At 46.0% G+C, this 23721-nt stretch overlaps 1 protein-coding gene across 1 annotated transcript in view; it reads left to right on the top strand.

Moving 5' to 3' along the window:
* The first annotated feature begins 18310 nt into the window (after window positions 1–18310).
* The window catches only part of VAX2 (ventral anterior homeobox 2), a 29052-nt gene continuing 23641 nt past the window's right edge, over window positions 18311–23721 (top strand). Inside the window, exon 1 of the mRNA XM_021000996.2 lies at window positions 18311–18639. Coding sequence (XP_020856655.2) covers window positions 18315–18639 — 325 coding nt within the window. The 5' untranslated portion in view covers window positions 18311–18314. The remainder of the gene's footprint in view (window positions 18640–23721) is intronic.

Below are 23721 nucleotides of genomic sequence, written 5' to 3'. Positions count from 1 at the left end.
GGACTTCGTCTTTAGTGCGGTCGCAGCTGGTAACTAGCCTTGGTATGGCTGAGTCTTCGCTGCCCACAATAAACCGATGGTTCTGAATTAGCAGATTCCTGCTGATTCCATTAAGGGGTATCCTATGCTCTCTGCCAAGATCGCCGCCATTCGGGTCAAAGGGACTCAGACATTTCACCACCGCCGCCACCACCCCGCCCCCAGCCACAGCCTTACACTCCATGGCGAGTGGAGAGGGGAGCTGAATTATCCGGGCAATTCAGTTATCGATTCTCCCCTCTACGCTTCCCCTCATCAGTTCAATTCAAATGAATTTATTTCCACAAACACTTTTGAAGTGAAAGCACGATGCTAGGCACCAGAGAAGATATAATTCTTAGATAAGATGATTTCTGTCTGCATATACCATCAGTGTAATAAAGGAATAGGACACGCGGATGGTTGGTTTTGCTAAAAATGCCCCCCCCTTTCTTTTAAATATTTGTTCCAAGTGTAGCAACAGCTTCAATTGCCCCCATCTTAAAGATATGGTGAAAACAAGTAAGCAGGGGTTATTCTGAGAATAACTGGCTAGCTGGATGGCAGAGGTGGGAGACATTCAGAAATGAAAATGATGCAAGACCAAAAAATAGCAAATATATACATGTATTTAAAAGACATGTAGGCATGGCTTTAATACACATTATTGCATGGGAGATGCATTAGAGAAGTGTGCATAGTGTTAAGTGAACTAGAGGAGAGAGAAGCCCTGAGTTCAAATCCTGACACAGACTCTTATATGTGACCCTCGGTGAGTCATTTAACCTCTTTGGGCCATAGGTTCCTCAACTACAAAATGAGGGATTTGGCCTTGACAGCACCTGAGTTCCCCTCCAGCCGTAAATCCTGATATCACATCCTATGGGTTGCTACCAAGAGTGGAGAAGGCTTCCCAGAGAAAGTGGTGTTTGAATGGAGATTGAAAGGTCAGGTAGAAATTCATCACAGCAAGAAAAAAAAAGGTGGATACTCCAGGCACAGGGTTGACAGGAACACACTGAACAGTCCCTACCTTCAAGGAATTTATATTCTAGTTGGGGGAAAGTTAGGGAATTCAGAGTTTGGCCCAGAGGAAAATTTCACTTTTCCTTTTTAAACTTTTCTCTGGAGCTCCATAGCTGACAAAAAATATTGGAGTCAGATAGACCTAGATTCAACCTGCCTTGAAAACTGGCCAGCTGTGTGATCCTAGACAAACCATAATCTGCTAAATCTTTAGATAGGCTCTCATCTGCCCCCATATAAGGAATTCCCACGAACATAAGTGAAAATCATTACATTTGGGGGGAGGGATAATATCTCTGATTGGAACTTTGAAGCTAAAGAAGAGTCTAGTCCACCTCTAGAGAGAAAAGGAGAATTGATACCATCATTCAGGTTTCAAGAGAAATTGTTTTGGTGGATGGGTTGGGTTTTTTTTGGGGGGGGTTTGGTTGGTTTGTTTGTTTGTTTGTTATTTGTAGCATGAGGATCACAGATTAAGAGTTCAAAAGGGCTTCAGAGGACATCTAGCCCAACTCTCTCTTTTTTTACAGATGGAGAAACTGAAGCCCAGAAAGGTTAAGTGACTTTCCCAAAGTCACACAACTAGTAAGTGGCAGGGATAAGACTCTACCCCAGGTCCTCTGACTTTCCACTGCACCAAGAGAGACAAACTGCTCAGATAATTTCTCTGATTCTACGTTTCCCAAAACCCAGTCTCAAATACTCAAACTTCAGCCCAGACCCAAAGTTTGACTAAAGGGGAGATACACTTCAAATAAGAATCCCAAAATGGAGATACTTCAAAAGCACCTGTTGACAAAGCCTACCAATTTCACCTCTGTAACATCTCTCCAGAGAAGCCTCCTTCTCTCCTCTGACACAGTCACTACTTTAGGGCAGGTCCTCAGCATCTCATGCTTGGACTATTGTAATGGCTTGCTGGGGATCTCCCTGCCTCGAGTCTCTCCCCACTAAAATCTATCCTCCATTCTGTCACCAAAATGCAGGCTTAACCATGTCACTCCTCTACTCAGTAAGTTCCAGTGGGTCCCTATCACCTCCAGGACCAAATACAAAATCTTCTGTTGTTCAAAGCTTTTCATAACATTTTTTGTTCAGTCATTTTTCAGTTATGTCCAACTCCTTGTGACCCCATTTTGAGGGTTTTCTTAGCCATGATACTGAAGTGGTTTGCCATTTCCTTCGCCACCTTATTCACAGATGACAAAACTGAAGTAAACACACAGCCCCCTTCTATCTTTCCAGTCTTCTTATACCTTACTCTCTGCCATGCACGAATTGATGTAGTAACACCGGCCCACTTAGTGTTTGATGAACAAGACATTTTTTCTTTCTGATTGCCTCCCATGCCTGGAATGTCTACTGACTTCCCTGGCTTCCTTTAAGTCCTACTTAAAATCCCAGAGCAGGTAGGGGGGTGCTGCAGTGGATAGACTGCCCAGGTTGGAAACAGGAAGATTCATCTTCCTGAGTTCAAATCTGGCCTCAGACACTTACTAGCTGTGTAGCCTTGGGGAAATCATTTAACCCTGCTTGCCTCAATTCCTCATCTGTTAAATGAGGTAAGATATGTAAGGAAAAGAGTAAAAGAGGGAAAATGAAAAAAGGAGAATAGAAAATAGGATAATACAATAGGAGAGATAATTAATATAAAAATTAACAGGACAAAAATGAAATAAAAATGAGAATTAATAAATACAGAATTTTAATAGATAAATAGAAAGAAATATAAATGCAAAATAGAAAAGATATAAGATTGGGAGAGGAAAAAGGGAACAAAAGAATAAAACCAAAATTAATAGAAGAAAAAGAATGCTGGAATGGAGGCAAGATGTAGAATAGAGAAAGATGGAGACTTGGGCTCCATTTTGCCCCACCCACAATAAAAAGAGGTTCCATCCTTTCATCTCTACCCCTCCCTTCCATGTCAACTACCATCAGGTTTCCTACTGGGTAGCTCCATCATACTCTCTTGGTGGAGACTGTTATTTCATAATTCATTTGTGGCTACTCACATTTCAAGATGTTATAATCAAACACCAGGCAATGAACCACTGGTGTCCCTACACATGGCTCCGTGATGGCCCTGACTTTCATGAGCTCCTCAGGCCTCCCTTTGCTTCCTTTCCTTCCTAGGCTAAGGCCAGCTGCCCAATCAACTCCTTTTTCTATTCTTTAAGCACCAGGTTACCCCAGGCCTCCCGAAGGCTGAGAGAATAGAGCCAGCAGAAAGGCAGATCTCATGAGAGGCCTGCATGAATGTCTGTGTGATTCAGTGTGTTAGTGTGTTTGGATTTATACTGTGTGTATGTATCTGTGAAATGGGTATGTATGAAAGCTCTGCTGTATGGATATGAATTCATCAACCTATGTGGGGTGTTTGTGTTATATGGGCATGTGTATGCTTCTGTCTGCTTATCTGTGAATGTCAGTGTTTTTCTGTCTATGATTGTGTCCTTGTGGGATGAAATCTGCCCACAAGCATTTATTAAGTTCTAGCTATGTTTCAGGCACTTTTCTAAGTGCTGATGTTGCAAAGAAAGCCACCTTCTCCCCTCCCCCATACCCCCCCCAAAAAAAAAGCAATCCCTGCTTTCAACAACTATGTATTCTAACTGGAAGACAACATGTCCTGGTATATACCTGGACAACCCAGGTATTCACAAGATATATAGAGAGTATTTCTCTGTGTATGTGTGTCCTTGCTTCTATACCTCCTAGGATCATAGATATAGAGGTGGAAGAGACCTCAGAGGTCTCCTAGTTCAACCTTCTTTATTTTGTAGATGAGAAGGCCTCATGACTGACCCAAGGTCACTCAGATCATAACTGATGGATTGAGGATTCAAGCCCAGGTCCTCTGATTCCAAAACTAATGTTCTTTCCACCCTTTCATACTGCCTCCATCATCCAACCCCAATCACCACGTCTGGTCTGTTGCCCTAACCAAAACCCAACCACCACACAGAGAAACCCCTCTGGATCTGTTTCCTGATTTGAAAAGAGAGGGTTTTGGACTAGAAAGCCTCAATCTGCCTGGTTTGGGAGTGAAGCCAGAGAGCAAGAGGGTCTGAGGACTCCAGCAGTCAGGGAGGGAGGATGATGGAGATATCCTTTACCACTTGCCAGCCAGATTTCCCTGAAATGAGGAAAGAGCAGCTTTTTAGCTCAGGATAGAAACCTCAGGTTTCATCCTGGCGTGGGGAGCTGGTAGGATTCCAAAAAGAGTCTAGAACACAAGATTGTTCAAAAAGTATTTATTGAGCACCTACTGGGAGCCTGACTCAGCCCTGTGTCTTTCTGTTGAGAAGCTCACTGTCACCTTAGAGAGACAAAATATGAAACAGCCAGAGAACCATACAAGTCAGTGTTGCTAAATGTCAAATGAGTGAATCAGACAGTGAGTGAGGCAGCTGTTTAGAGCAGGGGAGGTAGAGGAAAGGAAAGAGAGATAGAGAGAGACAGAGACAGAGAGAGAGGTGAAGGAAAGGAGGCAGGGAGAGTTCTGTGAGCTGGGGTGGTTGGAGAATCCTTCCTGAAGGAGACAAGAATTAAACTGGACTGGAAAAATGGTTTGAATCCCCATGGGTAGTAGGAGTATAATATATGGAAAATAACTCTGGATTCAGAGTTAGAGGACCTGGCTAAAATCTCACTCATTCCCTTACCACCCATATGACCTTGGAGAGCTCACTGAAGTCCTCTGGGCCTTACTTTTCTCATCTTTAAAATGAAAGGATCCCACTTTCTGACCTCTTTGTTCTCTTCCAACTCTACATTTATAATCCCCTGAGTAGAGCACTCTGGCTCCTGGAGCAAAATAGTGAGATAGGGGATCAGGGGAATGTGTAGAGTCCATGGAATGTCACAAAGTCACTAAGCATTTATTAAGTGCCAGCTGTTTGCCCAAACTGTGCTAAGCAATAGAGATGCAAAGCCAAAAATGCAACAGTCCTACCCTCAAAGAGTTTACATTCTAACAGGAAAGGCAACTTGTTCATAGGAATAGGAACTGGAAATGTGGAAACACTTCCATTTCAGTGGAAACACTTTAGGAGGATCCCTTTACTGGTGTAGATCAGCACATTCTGTGCAATGTATAGCCTTGTCTAGAGCAAGTACAGCCCTTGGAGTGAATACAAATTTCACAGAACAAATTCCATAAAATTTGGATTCAGTCAAAGGGTTGAATGCGAGGGCCTAGAAGGCCACATGTGGTCTCAAGGCCACAGGTTCCCCATACCTGCTCTAGAGCAGTGAGAGATCAAGTGACTCCCTCCCAGGTCCTACAGTCAGTACATTTCAGGTGTTCTAGTCAAACCTGTGCTTTAGGAAAATCATTTTGTTAGCTGTTTGGAAGAACTGGAGTGGGGAAAGACCTAAGGCAGAGAGGCCTAAAGGGAGGCTACTAAAATAGTCCAGGCAAGAAGTGAAGAAACCTGAAATAGGAGGGTGTCTGAGTGGAGAGATGGGGAAGTATTCAAGAGGTGGCCTGGAAGTAGAAAGGACAAGATTTGGAGAAAATGAGTCTGCATTTGGTAAGCATTTGGGAATAGACTGTTGAATATCTGTGCATCTATAGGGGACCAACCTGTGCTGGAAGAATATATGAGTGAAATGTGAAGGTACCCCTATCTGAAATGGGCTCCTTCTGGTCAATCACTCTGCCTGAAATTCCACCATTAGCCTTTTACTCCTTTGGGTTAAACACTGCCCTCTTTCCATTAAAATGGCAAACCCCAGAACAGGGGAAGACCCCTTCATATGAGTAATTTTTGTCACACACTTTCATAAGAAAAAAAATTATTTGAGAATTAGAAAGGACTTTAGAGGTTATCTGGCCCAACTTACTCCCTTTAGAGATTCAAATCAATTCAACAAGCATTTGTTAAGTTACTACTGTGTGCCAGGTATTGAGCTACATGCTGAGAATACAAAGACTAAATTGAAATATTTCCTGACCTCAAACAACTTACATTCTACAGAAGGAAAGCAACATGTACAGATGAGGGAATACAAAACAAAGCAAAACTGATTGGAGAAACTGAGACCCAGAGAGACTGTATCCTGATCAAGGTCAAAGAGAGGAATAAGCATTTATATAGCACTACCATGTGCCTAGCAGCATGCTAAGTACTTTCCTTGGTTTTTTTTTTTTACCATTAACTCATTTGATCCTCACAATAACCCTGGGAAGCATCTAGGTTGGCAGTGGATAGAAGAGCCAAGTCTGAAATCAGGAAGATCTAAGTTCAAATCTGGCCTGAGACACTTACTAGCTATGTGACCCTGGCCAAGTCATTTAACTACTGTTTACCTCAGTTTCCTCAACTGTAAAAAGGAGCTTATAGGGGCAGCTAGGTAGTACAGTGGCACTTGGAGTATGGCCTGGAGTCAGGAGGACCTGAGTTCAAATCCAGCCTCAGACACTTGACACTTACTAGCTGTGTGACCCTGGGCAAGTCACTTAACCCCAATTTGCCTCACAATAAACAAACACATAAATAAATAAGTAAATAAATAGATAAATAAATAAATAGACAAATAAATAAAAATAAATGAGTGAATGAATGGAGCTTATAAGAGCACCTAACTGCCAGGGTTGTTTTGAGCATCAAATGAGAAAATAATTGTAAAGCACTCAGCACAGTGCCTGGCACATAGTAAGCACCACATAATGTTAGCTATCATCATCACTATCATCAGCCCTATTCTACAGTTGAAAAAACTGAGGTTAAGTGACTTGCTTGGGGCTATATAGCTCGTGTTTGTGGTCATATTTGAGCTCATGTCTTCCTGACTGCAGGCCCAGTCCTCTAATTGCCTAGCCAGAAGCTGTCTCTATATAGTAGAAGCTACAGGATTTGGACCTGGGTCCTCTGTCTCTTGTAATCCTTTTTCAATATTCTCTGAAAGAAGGGCCCAGGGTACCATGAGTGTTCTAGTTTGGGGCAGGGGTCAGAAAAAGGAAGTAGAATCTCAAGACAATCTTCATTGACTTTCCACTGTTCCCAACAGCTGATACTGAGCAAACCAATGCATGTGGGTGTTTCCCCAAGGCTGTGCATCTCTCCACAAGGCCAATCCCCACCCTGACCAATTGCCAGTCTGTCTCTGGGCAAGGCTGACAAAGTGAGGGCCCCTTCCAAAAAGCTCTCATTGTGCTGTGGAATCATGTTGAGAAAAGGAATTGAAGGCTTAGGCTCTTCGGGGAGCAGGGCAATGAATGGTAGAGTAGGGATGAGGTAGAGGTGGGAGGGGAGAATAGGGCAGCAAGTGAGGGAGGAGAGAGAACTCAGTCCAAGCCAGCATGAAGACTGGAGAACAAAGAGGATGGAACAGACTGAAAGGTGATGTGGAGGGAGAAATGGAGGGCCAGGCTGGACAGAAAAAGCACAGAGATTTAGAGTACAGGGACAGAAATAGATTTGTAGAGACATGGCGGCCTCACCTCAAGAAACAGCTGTTATATCGCACTTAGTATAATACTTTGACAATTCTGATTTCATTTCTGTGGGAGCTTCAAGGAAGATATAGACCCCTTTGCCACTTAGGAGATGGTCCTTGAATGTTGCAATAGCTGAACAGACCATATGCCCTTCTCCTGTTGAAGAGACCCTTCATAGGATCATAGATTCAGAGATGGGAAGGACATTCAAGGCCATTAAGTCCAACATCCCCCTCCCATTTTAAAGATGAGTCAGCTGCACCACAGATCAGCAAAGGGTCGAATAAGTTTAAAAGCAGCAGGACAGGGGTTCCAACCCACGTTCTTCCTGACTCCATATCAAGTGGTTTATCCACTATTAGTCTGTTACTAGGGGGACCATGTTGGTCATCTGTCCCAGCTGGAAGGATATGGCCAAGCCTCAGCAAACCTACCATCACCCTCAGGCCAAAATGGGCATCTGAGAACTTTCGAGGGACACTCTGGTCTTAGGCTGAATTAATGGAGGCATGGTGCCCAGAACTAGGCAGGTGAGAGTTATGCTGAACTAGCCTTTTAGGAAAGTCACAAGCAAGCTGGAATCTGTTGGGAAAACTAGGGTAGGGGTCAGAATGAGAAGAGGACTACAGGTGATGCCATACTAGAATGAAGGAATAGAGGGTGGGCATCCATAAAGAAGGGGAATGTAGGTGGCACCATAGTGCAGAGAGCTCCAGGCCTGGAGTCAAGAAGACTTATTTTCCTGAGTTCCAATCCGGCCTCAGACACTTACGAGCTATGTGATCCTGGGCAAGTCATTTAAAGTCATCTATGACATGAACTGGAAAAGGAAATGGGAAACCACTCCAAAACTTTGCCAAGAAAAACCCAAATGGGGACACAGAGTCAGATGTGACTGAAATGATTGAAGGACAACAACCCATAGAAGAGAGAAGGGGAAGAAGCCTTCATTAAGTGCCTACTGTTTGCCAGCACTAACTAAGCATTTGACAAATATTATCTCATTTTGATCCTCACAACTACCCTCGGAGGTAGGTGCTACTATTATCCTTATTTTACAGCTGAGGAAAGTGAGCCAGACAGAGTTAAGTGACTTGCCTAAGATCACACAGTTGGTAAATATTTGAGGCCACATTTTAACTCAGGTCTTCTTGACTCTAGGCCCAGTACTGTAGCCACTGAACTACCTAGCTGTCTCTAAGAGACAATGAGGTTATCCTAACTGTCTTCTTGAAGGGATTGGATTTGTTCTGCCAAGGCCCAGAAAGCAGAACAAAGAAGCTGAAAAAAGTGAAAGCTGGGGGGAGGATTCAGGATTCCTATTTCCTATCCCTGATCCACTCCAAAGTGGAATTCAGTGCCTTGATTTACTGAGTTCCACATAACTGGAAGTGTTCAGGTGGCAACTGGGTGCCAGTTGGGAGGATGTAGAGGATATTCCTGTGCAGTCAGTGAGCATTTATTAAGCTCCTACTGTGTCCTAGGTACTGTACTAAGCACTGTTCAAGTCTGAGGTTAGACTGCATGGTCTCAGAGTTCCCTTGCTTCCCCACAGGAGATAGCTGAGGCTAGGCAGAGAGGAAAGCACCATGTGAAGAAAAGGGAAGGGAAGACTTCAGAAAGGGAGAGGGAAATGAGGACAGACTATGGATAATAAGAAAATCTTAGAAACCCAGGCTAACAGAGCTGTATGGGCCCTTTGGGACTCTCTAACCTATTGCACAACTATGGCCCTTGAGGAAAGCATTCAGGATCGATGTGTGAATGTAAATGAACTCTGGGAAGATGGCAGACACTGGAAGATGCTAAGCTACTGGGGAAAGATGAGGCCACTTCTGGAGGCCAAATGATCCTGAAAAGGGAGCTGAAAAGAGGAAAACATTTCCTGGTCTGGAGCAGCAGACAGGCAGAGGCAAGATAAAATAAATGACAGATAGAGACAACCAGATAGAGGTGTGTGTGATGGATGGGAAAAAAGTGGATCCCATGAAGGGGAAGAAGAAGAAAAGACCTGGATAGACTCAGAAATCCTAAAGACAGAGAGCCAGATAACAGATGGCCAGTTAAATGCATAGCTAACTGTCTAGCTAGCTGGGGAATAGATAAATAGTAAACCGAGGGATGCCCAGGCATTGGAAGCTGGCACTTGAAGTGGAGTTAGGGGGGAAGGCTAAAAGGCAGTCATCAACACAGAGAAGAACTGGTTGAGCTGGTGTCTTTTGTGGAGCTGATAGATTTTGAGATGAAACTCCCAGACTGCAAAAGGTACTACAGCTGGGGGTAGGGATGGGCAGGTGGAGATCTCAGGTTTTACAGACTAGGCCAGAGGGGCAGAGTACCCCTACTCCCCCTTCTCCACACATTTACAAATCCATACCACATGTCAACATGCACACACAGGCTGCCCATTCTTCTGAGACCCAGAGACAGGAAAAGACCAGGCAGGCTATTGCACAAAGCAGGTACATGTAGCCATCCAGGTACCAAAGGAAGCTGCCAGGCAATGCACATATAAAACACACACAACACACACACACACACACACACTCACAGGATTATTTACTACACCTACAGGCACCTGCTTTTTCAATACCCCAAGTATCTCTGGTTTTCTTAGTATAATAGTTTCATGCATAGATACAAATTACAGTGCTTCTATGACTTAGGAGAAGCCTGTCAGTGTCTGTGACTGGAAAAATTCCTTCGCCTTCATCCTCTGACAACCTGATAACAAGCCTCTTGGAATAGCAGATAGGAGCTGAGTGGCAGTGGCAGCTGGTGGTAGACAATACAGCATTGGACCCCAAGTCAAAAGATCTGAGTTCAAATCATACTTCAGCCACTTACAAGCTGTGTGACCCTAACCAAGTCACTTCATTTCTGTTTGCCTCAGTTTCCTCAACTATAAAATGAGTAAAAAATATCATCTACCTCCCACATTTGTTGTGAGGATAAAATGAGATATGTGTGAAGCACATGATACATAGAAGACACTTAATGTTTGTTTCCTTTCCTCCTTTTCATTTTTGAATCCTTTCCAGCACATGATCCTAGATTAGAAGGTAGAAAGGGCTGTCCAGTGCCTTCATTTTATAGAAGAGGATACTGAGGATTAAAGAAAGGAAATTACTTGCCCAAGGTCATACTGAAAGCAAGAGGCACAGCTGTGATTTGAACACAGGTCTTCTCTATCCAAAGCTAATTATTGCTTCTATTTTCCTGTCCCACCCCAGGAAAGAGATCCCATAAAACAAATCAAAACTCCCCAATGCCCAGGCACTCTGTCAGAAAGCCTATGATCACCTCCAAGCTCTAGTGTGGCATCATAGGAGGACCTGAATGGAGGCCTACCCAAAGGGAAAAATAGCTGACCACTCATATAGTCAAATATAAGTCACACACACACACACACACACACACTTAGGCATCACCTATACAAATACGCTCAAGAGTAGACTCCAGACAAGAAGAGGCTTAAGCTCAAGCCCCCACCCCACCCCAGCCCTCCCCCCCACACCAATATTCACCCACACTGAGGCATACTAGCATATAGTCCCATGAATACCATATGCACAAGGCTAATCACGTACAGCCACAGGCATGGCCAGTTGCAGACACACAGCCCTAAAGGGGTCTACTCCAGATAAATATGAGAACGAGCCAAGTCCTTGGAGCTGTTTCAAAATGATCAGCTAGCAGAATGGGAACATGTGTTTCTCTGAGAGACATTCCAGGTCACAATGACACTGTCATGTACCTATCTGGCCCTGACTCACACACAAACCCATGGCACACAATACAGAAACTCTCATGCACTACACACTGTCCTAGGCCCTGTGGGGGCAGCTTGGAAGGCTGAACTTAATGAATAATCTAAGGTTAACAGTTCTCTGGAGTGTGGATCCCTAGAAGCTGGGTGGGGGAGAAGCGTGGAAATGAAGGTAAGGGGCACACATCCAGAATGACGACAAGAGTGGGGAGGAGGGCTGCAGAGGGTCATAAGCATGGAGGGCCAAGCTTGGAGCTTACAAACTGAGTCTAAGAATGGAGAGGAAGACTCAGTATAGTCCCCCAAACCCTAGGCAGTAAGGAGGAGGAGCTCTGGGGGAGGGGGAAAGGGCCACTAAGAGAATCAGCCTCAGGGATGACCCTTCTTTCCCCAGCAAGAGAGTGGAGGACTCCTACTGCCCACCCCACTCCCTCTCCCTCTAGAGAACCCAGGGTAGAAAGCGGATCGCGGTCATGGAGGGTTGACAGAAATCCCTGTGGAGGGTGAATCTCTCGACTGTCACCGAAGGAAGTTCGGAGGATCTGAGGTTGATGCCTGCCTTGTGAGCGAGTAGGAAGGGTGATCAGGGCCTAGCTCAAACCACAGCTTCAGGGAGACCCGAGAAAGAGCCTTGGATATAGATTCGGACAACCTGAACTGGTCCTTCGGCTTCCCAACCGCGGGTGGGGGGGGGGGCGGGATTTGAATAGGTCTTCTTGTTCTCTGGACCTCAGTTTTCCCAACTACAAAATGAAGCGACTGTTTTCTTGGAGAGGAGAGATTATGGATACGCCGTCCAGCAGAATGGCTACCTCGATTGGTTTTACTTAAATTGTTTTTCTTTGCTACCAGAAAAGGCTCCCTGGGTGGGGTGATGTAACCGGAAATCACTATAATAGCAACAAAAAGCATCAATAAAACGCTAACGAAAAATAAAATAAACTGGAGTAGTTGCAGGAGACAATTTCTAAGCTCTCTTCAGGCTCTAAATCCTATGATCCGATCTAAATATCTCTGCAGCGGCGGTCTGGGATCCAGGACGCGAGACAGCCGGGGCTGGTCTCCTAGCGAGGTTTGGGTTTTGTCCATATTCTCAACGAATACTTCACAGCCAGAGACTCTGGCAAAAATGAAGCTATTTTCCTGTGCTGTGGGGCAAGCTTCCGAGCTCAGAGTGAAGTAAATTCAAGAAGAAAAACTGCGTCTGCACAGGCAAAGCGAAGCTGACAGAGAAAACAGGTCTTCTATAATCCGAATGAGAGAAATCCCAAAACCTTAAAATGATGAAAAAAATCTTCTATGGAGGCTGTAAACCCGAAGACCGTACGGGAGCGCAAACACAGACACACACACATACGCACTCCCAACGCCTGGAGAGATGTATTTACTTAACTGAGACCAGGTTTTGATGCTACATCTCCACTCCAGTAGAATGTAAACGCCTGGAGGTCAGGACGCGGTTTTTCCTTTGATCTTTGTATCCCCCCCAGCGTCTGACTTTGTACTATTTCTACATAGTAGCTGCCAGCCATTTTATAGATGAGGGGAAAGGCTCAGGGAGTTCAAGCGCCCGGCCCAAAGTCATGCGGCGGTCGAGTGCCTGGACCTAAAAGACAGGTCTCCTGGCTTTTGGTCTAACTCCTTCACTCCACTGTGGTTTGGTCTGTTTGGGGGTGTTTAACCTCACGCATGCACGCGCGCGCACGCGAACTCACACACGTACACACACACACACACACACACACACACGCACACATACACACAAACACACACACCAGCAGCAGCTTCCCCCTTACACAGGTACACACCTGCCTACCGCCGGCCCCCTGCCGAAAGACCAAATTCTCAGTCGAATTCGTCTGACTCGGACTCATCCAGGCCCGCCCGCCTTGAACGCACCTGACGCTTCTGGGGCCTGGCGCAGTAAGGGGCTGAACTTCCCGGGAGATTCGAGAAGGAAAACTAGACAGGATCAAACCGAAAGGAATTGGTTAGTTGGGCCTCTACAACACGCGCACACACACACACACACACACACACACACACACACACACACACACACACACACCCCAGCCATAAAACGTTTCTGTTAGACACGGATACAGAGAGACAGAGGGAGATTAGATCGGACTAGAGAGAGATACTTCGTGTAACTTTTTAAAAATTTATTTCTCTGTGTGCACGTTGGCCTCACCTCCTCCCCAGTAAAAACATAAGCTCTCTGAGGTCAGGCATTATATCTTTTGTTTTTGTAGCCCTAGAGCCTGTCTAACATAGTGCCTGGCATAGAGTGGGTGCTTAATAAACATCATTTGAATTGTACTGAATAGAGGCAGAAGTAAGAGATTCAGGTTGAGACCCTGAGAGTCAAGGCCAGAGAGAAGACAGACATAAAGACTGAAAGAGGCAAAGAGGCTCTAATTAGAGATATACACAAATGTGGGGCAGAACTTTGGGTTTCGCCTGATGTTGTTGATTTGATTGCTACAAGCAATTCCTCCCCAGGTAATGGATAGCAGGGTGAATATATTAGGAAATGAAGGTATAAAAATAAAAGCAGTGTTTTTAAAAATACATCTTAGAAAGATGTCCATTCTCTATCATTTAGTAGTGGTAGATACTGATTCTTAACTATTTGAACACCTATCTACCCATCCATTTGCCTGTCTATTGAAGAACTCTATTATGTAAAGCAAATTTACCAAATTTGTAGAGTCCTCCAAATTATCCCCTAGAATTTAAGTCCCTTGAAAGATAAAAGGCTGGTCTAACTCAGGGGCCCTCGAACCTGCATGTTCAGTCTGCTTTCCCATCACACATTAGATGTAATCCAAAACTGCACAGACTTTTCTAGGTCTCTCTATTTCTGCCTGCACTTCTGTCTCTGTTTCCTTGTGCCTCTGCTCTTCCTTCATCATTTTTTTGAAGGGGGAGGTGGGAAGAAGGGGAGTAAGTTCTCTTCGTATCTCTGTTTCCCTCTCTGGTTTCAGGAGCACAATCATGCCTTTTCCCGCTTGGGGCAAAGCAGAGAAGAGAATGAATGAGAGATAAAGGGGGGGCTGAAAGAGGTTAGGGCTGGGGGGAACTGGAGTGGGAGGGGCAGAGAAAGGGCAGCTGCCCCCAAACATCCATTCTCCTTTATTGCCAGACACTAGAGTTTATTTCCCATTCTTCATTCCTATCTCCCATTTACTGCCTCACTCTTCTAGACCCTACATACACTTAAAAACTCCCCTGCATCCTCCAGAAAGGACCAGATTCCACTAACAAGACCCAGCAAAAAGAGCACAAGACCTGATGTTTGCGGGGGGGGGGGAGGAAGGACCCCAAAACGTTTGTATTTTTCTTCTCGTTTGTCCTTCCTTAAACCCTGGGAAAATATTTCTGGCTAGAAGTCATTAGAACTTGGCCTTGTTCTTCTTTTTTTCCTCTTTGCCCTGTCTTCCCCTCCCTCTAGCTAGCCCCAAAGGAGCTCCATAGTCCAAAATTGAAACTTGAACCTTCCACACGGTTACTGGAGACCCTTCCCACCCCACCCTATGCCACAGCTTTCCTTTTCACTACCTTTTGTCTCTGAGAGCAGGAGGGTAGAAGGGGATTCTTTTCATAACCCCAGAACTAATGCCTCCCCCCCCAACTATTTCTTTCTTCTCTAATTCAAATTTGACACAAATTTTATTTTCAGAATCTCTGAGAGACCGTAGTGTTTCCAAACTTTTCCTTTAAATAAAATCATGATACTAACAGTAGCAATAAAGCTGAATTCCGTCGAGGTGGGAATTCTACCAATTTCTACCAAGAAAATAAGATCAAAGTGAAAGTGCCCCTCACTGGTGTCAAGGCTAAATGAAACAAATTTTCTCTCTTTTTCCTCTGGTTGCTTGCTCTATTCCCCAACCCCAACCCCTGCCCCAAAGCCAAGAGCATAAGGAAGACATACTGAGTCACTTTTTAAAGCTGATAAGTCCAGGGCAAGAGAACTGAGTGTTAATGGAGGAGGTAATAGGGAACAGGGACTATGGGATTAAATGTCTATGGGGAGGGTCTAAGGGCCTTACTGCCTCTGTAAAAGCCAGGGCTAGGGGACTGACTACTGAAGAAATTAGAAAACTGAAAGACTCTTGGTTTTGGAGGCTGAGAGATTGAAAGGAGAGAATTGATGGTTTAGGAAGTTGATGGAGAACAGAAGTTTCAGAGGATCAAAGAGCTGAACACTGAAGGTCTATGGGACTGGGGTTGGGTACTGAGCAACTAAGCGACTAGAAGACTAGTTGACTGAGGGTTTAGGGAGCTGAGAGATTGGGAAAGGAGGGGGGCAGTTCTGAGGGCCTGAAAGTTTAGGAGAAAAAGAGTGAAGGTCTCCAGGCCTGGGAGACTCGAGGTCTAAAAGCTGTGAGAAAAGTACATTGTAAACTGTTGCTATTATAATTATAATTAGTATTATTATTAGGCTGAAGGGTTTGAGGGCTAAAATTCTAAGCAGCTGAGGGCCAAAGAATAAGCCCAGTTCCCTCCCCACCCCCCCAAGAGGCCTGAAGTTGCTATAACAATCTTGTTCTGAGAGGAGGAAAATTCCAGGGCCCTTCCCCCAAAACTAGAGGAGGGAGGGCAGGGATTGATGAAGAAAAAATGTCACTTACCTCTTTTAATTTACAAAAGCCAAACGCCTTGAGTCCCAGAGGAAGTGGTGGGGAAGAAAGAGTCCCAGGAGTCCCGAGGAGTCTACTTCCAAATCCATCAGTGTTGTCATGGAAGGAGGTGGAGTGGAGGGGAGGAGAGAAGACCCAGAATACAATCCACACATATAAAACACCCACAGCAAAATCCATACAAACACACAAAAGACACTGGAACATGCCCATACAGGACACCAATGAATCTTATCCCTACAATCATACAACTACATAAACTGCACGTTTACACCCATCAATGACAAAGAGAGACTAACACCCATGCCCAACTAGCTCTGAAGCTCTTACGGGCACACACATATGCACACACATACTCAGAGCCAGGAGACTCAATCCCTGTGCTTACCAAATAGCCTTCTCCCAAGCTGATTAGGAAAGAGTGTGGCTGGAGGCCGATGCCCGCCACCCACCCAAGTAGAGAAAGCATCCTTTCCCTCTCTTCTTTTCTTCCTTTTCTTCTCTATTTGCTCGGGTTCCTTCAATAGGCCCTCCAGCCAGGCAGCCCCCCAGCCATCGCAGCCCCCCACACTGCCAGACGGGCTGTGGCCAGATGTCAATCACACAATTAAGGAACGAGGGTTTTCAGGTCCCCTCCACTTCACACCGACCCCTCGGCCTCGGTGTGTGCAGGTCTGTGAGTTCATAACACTTCCCCACCCTAAGAACCTACAACTTAGAAACTAGACCTTGAGAACCCAAACCTTCTCTACTACTTATATTCGCCCTTTGGAGCTGAGCAGGGGCGGGGACCCGGCAGGGGCCTGGGATAGGGGCTAGAGAGAGGGAAAGAGAAGGGGGTGGGGGGGAGGCTGGGCCTAGGGATCCTTTGCGCTAGGGGCAGAGGTGGCCAAGAGTTATCTCCCCCTCCCCTAAGAAAGAGTTTGATAAGTCGGGGGGGGGAACACAGGTCTCGGGGGTGGTGGTACTGAATGAAGCACGCCAGATTTGCTGTCTACACGAACCGAAATCTCCTGATTCTCATGAATTCAGCCACCCCGGGCCCCTTCCAGCCGCATAGATAGGCTTTGTGTGTGTTTATAAGTCCAGAGCAAGAGGGCAGAGGTATAGGAAAGCAGGCAGTTGGAGGCTCACCATTCATGAATGCCTCCTTTTCTTTTCTTCACCCCCATCTTCCACGTTCATTACTGCTAAGATTTTTATTTTTCTTTTTCTCTCTTTGTCCCTTCTTTTTCCTGTCCCCCTCTATCTTTTCCCCCCTCGCTATTCACCCTTTCTCCTAAACTCTCTCTTACGGACCCAACTTCTATCCATTCCTTCCCATTCCCTTCCTGTACACACACCACACACACACACACACACACAACACACACACGGTATCTCTCTGTGTCTCTGACGGTCTCTGTGTGTCTCTCTCTCCTTTCCCACCTCTGCCCCCCATCCCAATATTCAAGCTATTGATCTTGGACCAGACCAAACCCAACGCCTCGCTGAGGCCCCAGGAGTGGCACTGGCGGGCTCTAGGCCGATAACTGGGCCGTTTGAGCCCCTCAATTGAACAGTGAGAGAAAGAAAGAAGAGAAAGAAAGAAGAAAGAAAGAAAGAAAGAAGAAAGAAAGAAAGAAAGAGAAAGAAGAAAGAAAGAGAAAGGAAGAAGAAAGAAAGAAAGAAAGAAAGAAGAAAGAAAGAAGAAAAAGAAAGAAAGAAAGAAAGAAAGAAAGAAAGAAAGAAAGAAAGAAAGAAAGAAAGAAAGAAAGAAAGAAAGAAGAGAAAAGAAAGAAAGAAACCATTATGGGAGGGGGATGTCGAACTTGGGAAGTGACTGCTGTCTTCGAACTCTCAGACTTCCCAGGGGTAGAGGAGGAGTGTTCTATCCCATTGAACGTTAACTTTTTCTCTTGCAGCTCTGGACTCCTCCACCTTCTTGGGAGAGGCCGTGGCTTGGGAGTGGAGAGGTCACTTATCATCCCCCTACTTTTTAAAATTAAATAACACTCTGACCCCTAGCCCCTTCCCTGCTTCGGTCCTTGACCTCCAGTCCTATCTCCACTGCCTAGCGTCCCCATCTCCCCTCCCTGTTTGTCTGGCCTATATCCTCGCCCCCCGCCCCAGCCTGATCTCCATCTTTTCATCCTTTCCCCACCATCCTTCCCCCAGACTTCTCCTCCGGTCCCTCCATCCCCGTCTCGCCTATCCTCAGCTTCAAGTGCTCCTGCCAGACCCCTCCCACCAGGTCCCGGAACAGAACGGCGGGCACTCTAGGAGTGAAGACCCGAGTCTCTGGGCTCGTCAGCCGCCCCTCCCTACTGGATCTGCTAATGGGGAGAGAGAGGGAGAGGAGGAGCCGAGGGGAGGTGCAGGCGGGGGTGGGGAGGAGGAGGGGGCGGGGATCTTCTCTCGCTCTATGCTAGCACCAGCCGCCGCGGCTGCTGCCGGCGGCATGGGCGATGGAGGAGCTGAGCAGGGACGCGGCCCCATCGGGTTGGCGGCAGCAGAGCGAATGCGGGAGCTGGGGAGCCGGGCAGAGCTGGGGAGCGCAGGGCGCGCGGGAGACTGGGCCCGTGGCGGGTCAGGAGGAGGAGGAGGAGGAGGCGGTAGCCGCGGGCTCAAGGACGTAGCGGGAACCTCAGCCATCAGCCCTCCAGCCGGATCTAAGGCAACCTGTACTGAGAGCGAGCGCCAGGCTGGAGCCAACGAAGCGGATTATTGCCGCCGGATCCTTGTGCGAGGTAAGGGGAGAGGTAGACTCACAGCTCGCCTGTCCCCAAACACTCTACGTCCTCTCCTCCTCTCATGCGGTCCCCACTCTCAACCTCTTCTACTGCTTAATAACCCTAAACCTATGAAGCCCCCCCACCCTAATTCTTTCTCCCATCCCTATGTTATCTGTCCTTCCCATACCACCCTCTAACCTGCTCTAACTCTCCTCAAATCTGCCACCTTCTTTCCCCACCTTGAATGACCCCAAGTCTAGAAAACCATCGCCAGCCAATCCTATAACCCTCTGACCCGGAGGCATTCTCTTTGTCCAACCCAGATCACTCTTTTCATCTTCTCATCAGCTCCCTAACCCTACTCCAACCTTCCACCGCCTCTCCTCGCTTCTGGTCACACCAGCACCTAAAGGTTTCCCCTCTCGTCTTCATTCTATCTGCACATCCTTTCACCATTCTACCAACCTTCTCTCCCTCCCAAAACTCTACACGGTCTTTTTCAAATTGTATGACCCTAGGCCTTATGAGTTTTCCCACTAGCCCTCTAAACCTCTCCCCGCTAACCCTGTAAGCCTTTCTAAACCCGGCCAGGTCTCTCCTCATCCCCTATCATCACAACTCTTGTGACCCTGACTCTAAAGCCTTCTGATATGCCCCACAAATCCCTCCCAGCTCCATTGCCTCGATACCGAGGTCGCTCCAGCATCAGATATAGGGGAGGCTAACGAGGAGCGGGTGTCCAGGGCTCCCCCAATCCCTGGTTTGGCTCCCCTGTCTTCTCTGTTCTCCCTAGAGAGTCGAGGTCCGAGGTCTAGGGGTTGAGAGCTTTCAGAAATGCTGACTGTTTCCTCCTACTGTCAACGTCCACCCCCTTCCCTGGCCCTGAGCTCACAGCATAGGAAGCTGGGAGTCCCAGACAGCTGGGGTTATTGTGATAGAGGAATCTCTCCTCTCTCTCTCTCTCTCTCTCTCCTCTCTCTCTCTCTTCTCTCTCTCTCTCTCTCTCTCTTCTCTCTCTCTCCTCTCTCTCTCTCTCTCCTCTCCTCTCTCTCTCTCTCTCTCTCTCTCTCTTCTCTCTCCTCTCTCTCTCTCTCACATACACACACACACACACACACACACACATACAGGCGCGCACACACGCACACGCACCCGGCCGGGGTTGTCGCGGAGGAAGAGCGTCACGCAAGCATCACTGGAGGGGTTTCGGGCCGTGGGGAGGGAGGAAGAGGCTGCAGCTGCTTAGATTGCAAAAGGAAAAAAATGTATACTAACCCCCCCACCCCATTCTCCGGCCCACCACCGCCCTCCATTCCCAGGCCTGCCCGGTCTTCAGTCTACAGGGGCTGGGACCCCAGCTCTGTTCAGGCTCGGGCTCGGCTTCCAGAGCCCAGGCCCACTCCGTCTTCAGGCAGTCAGGGATTTTGGTTGTAGCTAGAGATATCAATTGAGCAAAAATAAAACAACCCAAAAAAAACCACCCTCATTCTTTCCTTTCTCTCCGCTCGCTCTCTTCAGCCGCTCTTTCTTTCTCGCACTTTTGATTCTTCCCGGCATCTTCTCCATCTCTTTTTTCTTTTTTTCTTTCTTTCTCGATCTCTTTCCTCCTCTTCATATCTCATCTCCTCGGTTCCTGGTTTCTTTTCCTTCCCTTTCCTCTCCTTCCTCACTGTATCTCGGTTTCTGTCTCCATCAGTCCCCCCTCTTTCTCTCCTTCTCTGCCCCTCCCTCTTATCCCCCAATTCGGGATGCAAAGAGAAGAAGTCCATGCAATGACCCAAACCCTCTTCCAACACCTCTGGGCGAATCTCACCCGTCCACCCCCTCCGAGTCCAGCAATGGAAGGCGCTCGGGTGCCCCTCCCAGCCAGAGGTGGGGGGTTGAAGGAACCACAGTTAGCTTAAGCGCGGAAGGTGGGGGAAGTTGAGAGCCGAGTAGAAACAAGTGTAAAGACCTTTTCTCACCCCTTTTAACACCTGATGAAGTCCCACAGGTCAGACCCTCCTTTATTCAACTAAAAAAAAAAAAAAACACCTCCCAACCAACCGTTGCCGAATGAAATTTCGGCTCTCACGGACTTTCTCTCTGATCCACGCCATCTGTGCCAGACTTGACGTTCTGTTTTGTCTTTTCTATCTGTCTCTTTTCTGTTGGACTCTTCCGCTCTCTTCCTAATCATTTCCTCTCTCCCTTGCTTCTATTCCTTTTTTTCCTTTCTATTTTCTCTTCTGTGCTGTTTCTTTACTTTTTTCTCTTCTCTTTAATTTCCTCCTCTCTTTTTCATTTTGTCTCTTTTTCTTTCTCCTCCTTCTCTCCACGTTTTTATTTTTCACCCACTGCCCCCCCCCACCCTCTCGGTTAAGTGCTAGCTCCCGCTCTCGGATGCCTGGATTTCTTTGGAAGGCTCCGAGGCCTCTTCTGCCCATCAGTCTCTGGCTATTTTTTTTCCCTTGCTTCTCCCTTTCCCCACCTCACTCTAACCCCCTGAGGCCCATCCGTGCCTAGGCTGTGAGTCCCAAGAGGAGGAAAGATTAAGGGGACGGGTGGGTAATTGGGATTGGCTTGGGCCAAATAGTGGGTAGATTGAAGTCCTGGGGAGAAAACCACGCCAGCCTGCCGTACCACGTTTGTCCCAAACGGGACGTGGACTGCTTAAATGAAATCCTCGGCCACGTATATTTGCACAAACAGGCCTGGGGATCCGGAGAAGGGGGCGTCGAAGGGGGGTGGAGAAGAAATGAGAAGCGTGTGGATGTGTACCTCAGAATTTGGTGTGTAGCCTAAATTTAGATATAATTCCTGGGTTCAGAGGTAAGAAAGCATTACTTTGTATTACATCTTAGACCAAATGCACCTAGAGATAGTCTACATTTATATTTATTTTAAAATAATGGAATACATAATATACATGGAATTATCCTAAATTTTCTACTCATACTTAATATAATAACGTCCCATTTCGGAAAATGCGGGAAAAGCCCAATGATCAATTCTTTGCCAAATAACAAAGTCACAATCTCTCCAATCCGGGGCTGCCCGCTCCCTTCGTTTGGGAGCCAGACAGATTAGATTGGAGATAAAGATGGAGAGATGCATGGATAGAGAGAGTGATAAGTTGGTTAATAGTAGATGAACAGGCAACTAAAATGGATGGGTAGATAAATAGAGATGGATGGCTCCATAGCCATAGGATGGAGAGAGAGAGAGAGAGAGAGAGAGAGAGAGAGAGAGAGAGAGAGAGAGAGAGAGAGAGAGAGAGACTTGTGGATGGATGAATAAAGTGTTTAAATAGCTAGATGGAAGGATAGACATAAAAGGTCTTACCCATGGGGAATTCAAGGGAAGGAGGGAGATATGGTGTGACCCATAGACCACAAGATAAATATAGGAAAGGATAGGTGGATGGAGATAAGACAGCACTAGAAGTGGGTAATCCTTAAAGCTCTGTTTCTCCCTTACTCTCCTCCCACAAACACAATCTCAATGAAGAAAGCTAGAGGTCTTACTCCAAGGTGCTGTTCCTGAGGTCAGAGGGACCTACTGAGGTGGGTGGCAAAGGTTTCATTTCTCCAGCCCAGGACTGCAGATTTCCAACATTGAGCCCCAGGGAAATAGGGTCATTAGATTCTGGGAGGCTGATGCATCAGACCTCTAAAGAACCAGGAATTCAGTACCCAAGTTGCCTTCTTAAGCAACTGCATTTCACAGGCTTCCCCATGGCAATCCACAGGCCTTCATACCTTCACAGACACTCACAGACACATTGTTTGTGGGTGGTCACATGTGAGTGAATGTGTCCCTTCATAAACATGAGTTAGTATGGGTGCATCCAGAGAGACGAAGGGAGTAATATGAAAGAGAGGAGCTGTCTTTTGGAAGGATTCAGGTCTTCACACAGAAATGTGTAGCACAAGATGGACATCAGCTCAGACAATCAGAATTCTCATGAGTTGTGTAGGGGCCCCACTCACCCTAGATGGTATATAGAAAGACAGATAGGACATATGTCTAAACAATATTCCTATGTACAGAGATGCACACTTTGTGTGTCTATGCACAATATTCACAAGTACACAAACACCACAGTGCATCTAGAGATCTAAAAACTGTATATATGTATATATAAAGGACACAGAACTCTGTTTAGATAAGTGCTATGGATGCGATATTTTTGTTTGTTTTTATTTCATTAGTATAGGGATCTCTTGGTGACAAAGTCCTCATCAATTATAAATCAGCAACCGGCTATACAATTTATTATCTTAGAGTTGCCTGGGGTAACTTTATTATCTTAAATTATGCAGCTACTCTGGTGGCAATGGATAGCACACCATGCCTAGAGTCAAGAAGACCTGAGTTTAAATCTGGCTGCAAACTTACTAGCAATGTGACTCTGGGCAAATCCCTTAACCAGTTTTCTGGTCTGAAAAATAGGGATAATAATAGCACCTACCTCCCAGAGTTTTTGTAAGGATCAAATGAGATAATATTTGCAAAATCCTTAGCACAGTAACTGGTTAGTTGTTGCTACATAAATATTAGCATTTGTTATTATTATTATAAAATGATTTGCTATATATATTATTAGACTTGCCTGATTAAGTGACTTGCCCAGGGTTACATACCTAGTATTTATCAAAGGCAGATTTGGACTCTGTGGGTGGTTCTCTGTCCATTATAAAATGATGTAAATATACATGTCTCTATGGCACAATTGGATAGATACCCATTAAGATATCCAAGCACCTAGTCCACTCAGTAACTGGACCTGTGATGGGCCAGCATTTTCTCTACAACTTAAAGTCTTAGAGAATTATGAGAATTAAGTTACTTGCCCAGGGTCACACAGCCAGCATCAGCTTCTGAGATCAGCTCTCTCTCCTCTATGACATATTGCCGTCATGTCTCTAAAGACACATATATTTATGTGTCATATAATTTGTATTATGGGAAATAAAGACAGAAAAAGAGGAGACATTTATATAATGCTTCAGATTTTGTAAAGTGGCTGCAAACATTAACTTCCTCCTCTTATGACTTCCAGTAACTTCAAGGAGAAGAGAGGTGTTTTGAGATGCCTGTGCCAGCAAAGAGGAA

This window comes from Phascolarctos cinereus, unplaced genomic scaffold, assembly GCF_003287225.1.
Source record: "Phascolarctos cinereus isolate Bilbo 61053 unplaced genomic scaffold, phaCin_HiC Scaffold_2;HRSCAF=192, whole genome shotgun sequence".
In the NCBI taxonomy this organism is placed as follows: Eukaryota; Metazoa; Chordata; class Mammalia; order Diprotodontia; family Phascolarctidae; genus Phascolarctos; species Phascolarctos cinereus.
Note: the sequence above shows the minus strand (reverse complement) of the source record. Positions and strands in the feature narration are given on the sequence as shown.